This window comes from Oncorhynchus masou, chromosome 30 (genome assembly GCF_036934945.1).
Source record: "Oncorhynchus masou masou isolate Uvic2021 chromosome 30, UVic_Omas_1.1, whole genome shotgun sequence".
Taxonomy (NCBI): Eukaryota; Metazoa; Chordata; class Actinopteri; order Salmoniformes; family Salmonidae; genus Oncorhynchus; species Oncorhynchus masou.
Genome location: NC_088241.1, coordinates 16,879,744 through 16,888,710, shown reverse-complemented (window position 1 = coordinate 16,888,710; position 8,967 = coordinate 16,879,744). Strand labels below are relative to the sequence as shown.

General features: G+C 40.8%; 1 protein-coding gene across 1 annotated transcript; it reads right to left on the bottom strand.

Moving 5' to 3' along the window:
• Positions 1 to 1,571: 1,571 nt before the first annotated feature.
• Positions 1,572 to 8,434, bottom strand: LOC135522180 (annexin A2-like). Its single transcript, XM_064948217.1, has 12 exons — positions 8,295 to 8,434; positions 5,469 to 5,571; positions 5,198 to 5,292; positions 4,742 to 4,855; positions 4,147 to 4,237; positions 3,966 to 4,045; positions 3,453 to 3,512; positions 3,265 to 3,355; positions 3,056 to 3,151; positions 2,848 to 2,906; positions 2,498 to 2,608; positions 1,572 to 2,395 (listed from the first exon to the last, which is right to left on the bottom strand). Exons 2-12 carry the CDS (start codon positions 5,560 to 5,562, stop codon positions 2,333 to 2,335), a joined length of 954 nt encoding a protein of 317 aa, XP_064804289.1. The 5' UTR covers positions 5,563 to 5,571; positions 8,295 to 8,434; the 3' UTR covers positions 1,572 to 2,332.
• Positions 8,435 to 8,967: the final 533 nt, after the last annotated feature.

Sequence of the window (8,967 nt, the reverse complement as noted above, 5' to 3'; positions counted from 1 at the left end):
GACCCGGATATAATGTCTCTCTTTGTCTTTTCCTGTGATTATCTGTCAATTAAGTTCAGGCCTTTATAAAGGCTCCTGGCTGTCAAATTTGGATTTGTCATTTTGATTTTTTTTTCTATGTTTCGGTAGAAATACCAAGATAATTTGTTTGCATTCTTCAAACAACTCCGCCTTGAACTTCCTAAATATTGTTATCATTGAGTTTTAAAAAAAACATACACATAGTTAATAAATATGGTATATGCCATAACATATTAGCTTGTAGAATAATTATTATAATTTGTGTTATTTATTGTTACTAGCACTTTGTGTGAGCATAGGTTGCTTGCCTTCTCAATGTAAGGATTTGCTTTTCAATACTCTTATTAAATTCAGTGTTGACCGACTCATTTTGAATTTGAGCTCTATTGTAAAGGCCTCAAGATTAACCTTCAGTTGACCTCCCCTAACCAAGCTATGGTTAGCATCTTAGCAATTGTTGGCCTACTTGTGTTAGCAAAGTTAATCGACTGTGTATGAGTTAGAATCACCTAATTACTTACTAACTAGAATTATACTGAGAATACTAGGCTAATCTGGGCTAGGTGTCCCCACCTGCTTGCTCTTATCCTCAGCTGCCTTTTTGTCAATCTCGAACTGGTCAGCCGCTTCCAGAGCAGTCTCTTTATCCATCTTCAGCATCGGCATCTTCTTCTTGATGGCCTCCATATTGCCTGTGTTTGGTTAGGCTCACGAGGCGAATAAATAAACATGGATGTCTTTCTGGAGAAAAGCTCAAGGAGGATGAGTTGGAGCCCAGAAGGAGATAGGGAGAGAGATGGACGGACAGAGAAAGGGGTGAAAAGGGGGAGGCCAAACTCAAGACTATCATAGGGTGGGTGGTTTTATATTTGGTGGAAAGGTTGGAGACTCCCACCTCCAATGCCGCTCCTCTAACCTATTTTAAGGCTCCTCCACTGACCAAGGCCTTATAAACCTATTATTCAACTCCGTGTGTCTGTCAGAATCTATCTCAAACACTCACACACACTTTCTCTCTGACACACACAGGCACACCCACTCTAACTATATCTCTTACACAAACACACACTGTTATTGCTACTATGGACATGAAACATCACCTCTTAGAGGCCACCCCCGAATATGAATTACTACTAATAAATGTTTCCCAGTTTAGAAACCACAGTCATTGTAAGTTGTAAATCAGTCGGAGAAATGGAGATAAAAGACATGTGGAGGAAGGTGAGACCAAAAAAGTGGACAAGAATCAAATGTTGGAAGTAGAAGAACAGTCCCTGATATAGAATGTACATGGTCTCAAAAGTGAGCTCATTCAATGTGGAGAAGGGAGACAATTTACTGTTGGTTGACAAAGCTGTAATCCTGACAGGCAGTCATTCACTATCAGGGTGTCACTTTTCAATAGCTGGACATGGAACACATATGCAAGAAATTAGCCAGTGGTTAAGCAACTTTTTAATGACATGACCCCAACTAAGCTTTTGGAATTTGCCTGGGACCCATCAAGTGAAACCCGTGTTTATTTTCATGATCCAGTCAGCAGTCAAACCTTTTATGTTTAAAACTAACTTTTATTATTTATCGTTTTGAACAAGTTCAAAGTTGCATTATTAAGGAACAGTTACATGTGGTTTTTGATGCGTCTCATCATATGATCCAAACTCTTTGTCTCGACTCACACAAACATCCAAGGCTGCCAACATCACATTTGATTAACACCAATTGAATCAGGTACCAACTCTTGTGGAGCGTCGGAGTGGCAACAACATCATTTGGGGACAAGGTGCCTTGTCTATATAATGGTAGGGGAAACACTGCCAGAGGATGAAAGTGCTTCTATTTTTACTGATTGACAATCCATAGGCCCAGCCAGCCCTTGGTCATGGTGGGAGGGTGGGTAATGGTGGGGAGGGGATGAGGGGAGTCTGAGATGCTAGCTATGAGATGCTTGAGGGATATTAATACTTCCTGGCTGACATTGACCTGGGATTAGGATGAACAGAGGGAGAGAGACACTTAGAATTTGAAGCGCCTGGACCCTGTTCCCCACCAACTCTCACACACACTGGATGATCATATTCATAGAAGTAGAAACAAAGGTGTGAGATGTTTGAAATTCGGTTGCTATAAGGCAAATTACCCGATCATAATGGTTAGCACTATGGGTGATATAGACATGGTAGAATTATGGCAAAATATGCTGAAATATCAAAGACGTGTAAATTGTTTAATGGAGCGACATAATACCAGTTCTTAGGTTACAACAACGGAAATAATATGTACTGTGTGTAGGTTAAAAGGTATTCTTTCTTTACAGGTCTTCAGATCGACACAAGGCTAGGAGAGCCTGCTGCATCTCTCCTTTGTATTCTTTCTGTGGGTGTGAGAGAGAGGGGCGTAGTTATGACAGAGTTACAAACAACAAACCTTTCAGAATGACTATTCAATGTATTGGTGCGCGTGCATATGTCTTCACCTGCAATGTAGAGTAGAGTGAAGTGTTGGTCAGTCTGCGATACTCGATTCTCACACAGAGGAGGTCCTCTTCACTGTGGCTGATAAGAATCCCCTGCACTAAACTGCCTTTCTGCAGGACACATACACAATAAACATACACATTTGGAATGAATCTGGCTTACAGAAGACTCTTCCTCAAGACCTGACACAAAGGCACAGAAATCAATAGTCTTACAAGATCGCAATGGCCACTACACTTGCCGACTACACCTCACAGCACAACAAGAATAGTCATGTAGCCAGTGTGAGTCTGGAGTAGAGTCACTGTAACAGAATGTGGAGTAGACCATCATATGACATGAAACTCACCTTAATGTTGCTGTGTAGACGCTGGGCCAGGAACAAAGGAATACTTGGGATGGAGCCAACTACAGATGCAAAGAATCAATACATACTGTTAATTAATGTTTGTCATACTGTCATACACACACACACACACACACAAACACACATATGAGCATTTGAAAAAGTTGATAGCCTTGTTCAATTGCTTTGTGCGAGACAAACTATGTCATACCCAGAGTGCGGAAGCCAAGCCTCAGGTCCCCAGAGAAGTGACTCTGTACTGTTTTATCCACAGTCTCCCCTCTCAGATCCTCCAACCTGGATAGCACTGAGAGATAGAGAGAGGGAAATAGAGAGGGGAAGGGGGGTAATGGAGGCTACAGCCATACCAGGGCTAGGAGGAGAGACAGCGAACGGATGAAAAAGAAATTGGTTTGTTACCTCTGTTGAGATGGTTTGAGTCTCTCGTGGTTAACACCTGAATCCAGGGAGCTGGGTCCTTTTTCTTACCATTCACAGCATCATTCAGAGCCTACACACAAACACACACACGCACAAAGGATATCAAGAGTACTGCCTAATTGAAAGAACATTCTGGAGGTAATTTTGGGCTTTGAGGAAGAACACACCTTAACATCCTGGTCAATGAGCTGATAATCAACCATCTCCTTTGAATTCAGCTCCTCCTTCTGTTGGTATTAAAGCACAAATGGCACCGTTTACTTAGTTTAACAGGACATTATTTTTCTCTGACTGATCTATACAGCTTACTCTGTGCAAGGGGGTGAAAACTTGACAAGGCACTCTAACTTACTATGCGTATATAGCATTCACTCTTAGAAAAAGGGTTCCAAAAGGGGTTCTTCAGCTGTCCCTAAAGGAAGATCCCTTTTGGTGCCAGGTAGAACCCCTTTTGGGTTCCATGTAAAACCCTCTGTGAAAAGGGTTCTACCTGGAACCGAAAGTGTTCTACATGGAACCAAAAAGGGTTCTTCAAACGGTTCTCCTATGGGGACAGCCGAAGAACCCATTTAGGTTCTAGATAGCACCTTTTTTTCTTAGTGAACTCTACATAGTTTGCAATATTGAGACATCAAGTCTAAGACCAGAATGAGAATCTGCTAAAAGAAGAGTGGCAGTACCTTGAGTATGGCCAGTACCAGCTTAGTGAAGTCTTTACTAGTCTCACTGATAAGATCATTCTCCAAGTAACGTCCAAACTCTGTAAACAAAGCAGTATAAGACTACAGTAGGGCACACTGTGTGTGTGTATGTGTGTGTGTTGCAAGAGTGTATGTGTTACCCACAGACAGTAATTCTCACCCTGTTTGTAGGCAATAGTGGCATCTTTAAGCTGCTGTGGTGATTTGGTACACAACATAGCCAATAGACTCTCTTCATCTGTACCAATACCCTGTAACAAACAATTACACATTTAAAGTGATTTGTTCCAGTGATGTAGCCAAGTCGCTAAATGTTGAGTCCAAGTGGAATCCCAAATACTTGAGTCACAAGTTGAGTCACGAGTCCCTTGGTGTGCTAAATGTAGTTGTCAAACCATTTTTAAAGTTAAATATCATTACAGTGTGGCACATTTGTAAGGCTAAATAGATAATAAAGCTATCTAATGTTTGCTGTTGTTACATTATGAAAAAGAGAGACATTTTCTGACAACAAAGTCACCACTGGTCGAGTCCAACTCGCGTTGCGAATCATGAAAATCGTGACTTGAGTCTGAGTCAAGTCCGAGTCCTGTGCTCGAGTACTACAACACTGATTCAGTCACACACACAAAGACCCACACATTCATTTAAACCACATTACAGTACATACAGTAGTTACACAACTAAAAATACAAATAACATGTATTACATGCTTATTACAATGATCATTGAAATAACAGGTGATCTGCTCTCACCTCCATGGTCTGTCTGAGGCGATGGGCGTCAAACTGAGAGGGGGTCATCATCAGCCCCAGCATGAGTTGCTCCAGCCCCCCTGACAGAGCTTTCTTCAGGGCAGGACATAACTCCTACAGATTATGGGTAGATAGAGACTGTTGGGCTGGGTTCCAATGCCATATATCACATCCCTTCCCACAGTCCCCTTATAGATGTAAAAGTAGTCAATAAGTAGGCTGACAGATCCACAAAGTGGTAGGCTGACAGATCCACAAAGTGGTAGGCTGACAGATCCACAAAGTGGTAGGCTGACAGATCCACAAAGTGGTAGGCTGACAGATCCACAAAGTGGTAGGCTGACAGATCCACAAAGTGGTAGGCTGACAGATCCACAAAGTGGTAGGCTGACAGATCCACAAAGTGGTAGGCTGACAGATCCACAAAGTGGTAGGCTGACAGATCCCCGGAGTTACCTTCTGTGTAAGGTTACGGTAGGACTCTGCGATGCTCTGTCTCTGAACATTGTTTCGATTGGTCAGGATTCTCACCAAAGTGTTCACATCACTGTCTAATATACGGTAACACACACACATTTTGAATACCTCATCCAATATGTATGTATAATATTAACTACTTCAAACATTCACACCATCAGATGGATGAAATTCTCGGGCAACAAATTGTTTTCTATGAGCTATGGTAGTGATTTACTTCATTGGCGGACATTCAAGCCTTGAATAGTACCTTTGCTCTTCAGGGCAGTTTGAACGTCGCGGGCGTCCTTCTCTGAGTTGAAGTTGGGGAAGGGTCGCACAGTGCCCAGTGTACCCCACCACATCGCATGAGACTGGACAAGACAGGGGAGAGAGGGATGATTTCAATGAGTCACTACAGTAAACCTCTATCACTGACATTGACTGTCTAGGTTCCGTCATGTTGCGTTTAGCCATTCCATCCTTTTAGTTTAGTCCAGAAGAAGAAGAGGAGATGAGGAGAAAGTCTCTTCAGACTATGGAGATGCAGGTTCACTAACACTGGCTTTGGGAGTGTTTTTTTTGCATAGACTTCTGCAGAGTTTCCATGATGGGAGTGACAAGAGTAACTGCGATGGAGATTAGGCATAATTCGTTTTGGGGTTATTTGACATTTAATATGTATACAAATATTTCAAATATTCAATGCAATATTATATATTACAAAACGGACTGTTTGAATCCTAGATGCTGATTGGTTGTTAGCAAGGATTTATTCAAGATAATTCCCAAATACCATGATGCCATAATTTCTATTCACGTATCAATACGCATCCACTGTCCCGCAGTTCAGTTGTCCTACTCTGCATTGATACATTTACCATTGATAAATCAGGTACCCAAACGACAGACATTAGCTATTTTATGCAACAGAAACATTGTCTTCGTGTATCAATTCACAAACAAGTCAGTGATTACCAAAGGAAAGAAGGGAGGGAATAGAACGTTTTTGAACAGGGCCACAATGGTCGGTGAAGTCCTTCCAAAATACTTTAACTTCATTGCCCTCTAGTGTCGCAAATGTACGGAAGAGTATTAGGGGTAAGTGAAGGGAAGTGGTGATACTTGTATATATATATATATTTTTTTACTATAGTTGTTTTTAAAAGTGGGAATATTTCGAGAATAAAATTGCAATATTTCGAAAATTAAGTGGCAATATTTCGAAAATAAAGTGACAATATTTTGAGAATAAAGTGGCAATTTTTTGAGAATAAAATCGAAATGTAATTTTGAGAATAAAGTCAAGATTGTGAGAATAGTCGCAGTTATATTTCAAGATTAAAGTAGGTGATTTGGTTAACTGCATGACTCCCTTACTCCCTGCTGCTGTGCGTGCCACCATTGATTTGCCTGCAATTAGATGACCTGGTGAAACTATACTTTAGAATTGGCTTTCGTATAAAGGAAATCCTTTATCTTTTAGCACATAATAACCATATTATTATAAGTAGGTCAAATCCCTGTCATGGACCTTGCATAGCAACCGGGCAGAGGTTTGGGTAAAGCGCCGTCTGCGACAGTAATTTTACGTCCCATTAATATAATCTAACAGTCAGGTCTAGCCTCTATAATGTGAACAAGTGGTAGCCTAAATTAGCCGTATAGTTGAGACAAATAGTTTTTAACGGAGATGTCCCTGTTTTGGGATATGCATCCTTCATTCCTCCCATCCTTGAAAACATCATCGATAGATGGATAGTGAAAGGAGATATTATGCTAGCCTACCAATCAAGTAATGTCAGATCAGTGATTATTTCTTTATAGCCTATCATAATGTATATAATAGGCCTATATTTAGACCAATGATTCTTTCTAGAAAGGGTGAATCAACCATGAATATATTCAAACATCGCATCAGATTAGCTGGTTTGCGCGTGCATGAGATGTCCTTGATTTGCCTGCTCCCACAGATATTTGCGTAAAACCCACGCTTCGTTGTTCATTCCTCCCGCAGCAGTTGGATAGGCCTATCATTTACTTTCACTTGCCCACTGTAATGTAAGATTAGCCTACAGGTTAATTAAGGTACTCAATCTAATAGACCGCTATAGGTTTATAGTGTGCTGAGAATAGCGTTGTTGTAGCGAATTTTGAGAGCAGTTTGACATTGGACACATACACACGCATATTACCCAGGATCCCAAGAGAATTCGTTTTATTGAGTGTGTTATCGTAGCCTACCGTTAGAAGTATAGTTGCCATAAAGCGGAAATACTACTATCAGTAAAGCATCATGGATAAAGTAGTTAATAGTACCCATTATGCAGATTTTTGCCAGGCGTTCCCCTAGGCTGCGCATCAGAACGTTGTAGCGAATTCGGATGTCAGACTGACAGGGACTCAACCCCAGTTCTTGTTCGTGCGAGATATTAGATCATTAGATTGATAAACGTGAGTGCACAGTGGCGCCTGTTTGAACGAGTGTATTATATCATTAAATTGATGGCCATTTGTTTTGTTTTGCCCCTACTTTTAACCGACCACACACACACACACCTACATGCATACACACCCAACCCGCCGCACTTCTCGAAATATTACCACTTTATTCTAGAAATTTGACACTTTATTCACGAAACTGTGCCACTTTATTTATAAATATTTTGCTAGTTTTTTAAAGTACTAGCCTGCAAAAAATATATATAATCCAAGTAACGCCACCCCTTGCTCTTTTTTTTCTTCACTTTGGCCCTAATACTCTTCCGTACAAATTACATTTCAGCGTTGTGTCATTTCTGCTTGCATTGCATCTCACAAAACTCCAACATCTGGTCAGAGCAAGCAAATAGTCCTCCGACATGACTCTACAGACTCTAAATGAATCTCGTCTCTGGTGATGTTGCCTACAACAAACCTTCGAGCCCACCAATCTAGAAATTACTCCATGTGAAAAAACGCAGGGAAACCAAACGTTTTTTCTGTCGCTTATCACCATATCGTTTACAAAAATAAAACGTACAATTATGAACTTCATAAATCAAGGATTGTCTCCAACAATTTATGTCATTATACAGCATAATGAAATGAAACGCACCTGATAGTACCGTTTCGTATCCGCTTGACAGGAGAGGTCTCTGAAATTTCTTGACGTTTTAGTCTATTTCCAGACAACCTGGTGTGGCTGCAGCGGGACAGGTGGGATATGGCTATGGTGGACTTGAAGCACTCACTCATTCATTTTATAACCATGGGCGTGTCTCTATTGACAGGTAGGCTATCTTGGCTGAAGAAATTCCTGGCTATGGACTCCCTTACAGAAAAACCACATGATTTCACAGGTGGAAAATCACATGATTTCACATTACATTTCAAACGTCAAAACGTGTTTTTTGGAACATGTGTAGTTTCATGTTATCACATGTTGTCATGTGTTATCACATTAACTTCACATAAGATCACATGTGATCACATGAAAGCATGTGTTTTTGGAACACTTCACGTGTTCACATGTGAAATTCCTGTGGTTTTCTCATAAGTGCAATAAGCCTACCTGGCCGTTAGTTCAGTTCACCAATCTGATAGGAAATGGATAAAAACCTGGAGTAAAACCAATACATGGTAAAATAGATGGAGCTATAATAAAATTACTTGTGTATCCTGTACTGTCATGTGGAAAGTTGGATATCAGACACACTGTCACACACACACACACAGAGAATGTTGCACACCTGTCAGAGGGTGACCCCCTCCCAACACACACGCATCAA

What these genes read in the sequence shown, in the direction of transcription:
- LOC135522180 (XM_064948217.1), bottom strand. Translation starts at nt 5,562, where the DNA reads ATGTGGTGGGGTACACTGGGCACTGTGCGACCCTTCCCCAACTTCAAC. An exon ending in GCCTCAGACAGACCATGGAG is followed by an intron (nt 4,238 to 4,741) that starts GTGAGAGCAGAT and finishes TGTTTGTTACAG; the next exon opens with GGTATTGGTACAGATGAAGA. An exon ending in CACTATTGCCTACAAACAGG is followed by an intron (nt 4,046 to 4,146) that starts GTGAGAATTACT and finishes CTTTGTTTACAG; the next exon opens with AGTTTGGACGTTACTTGGAG.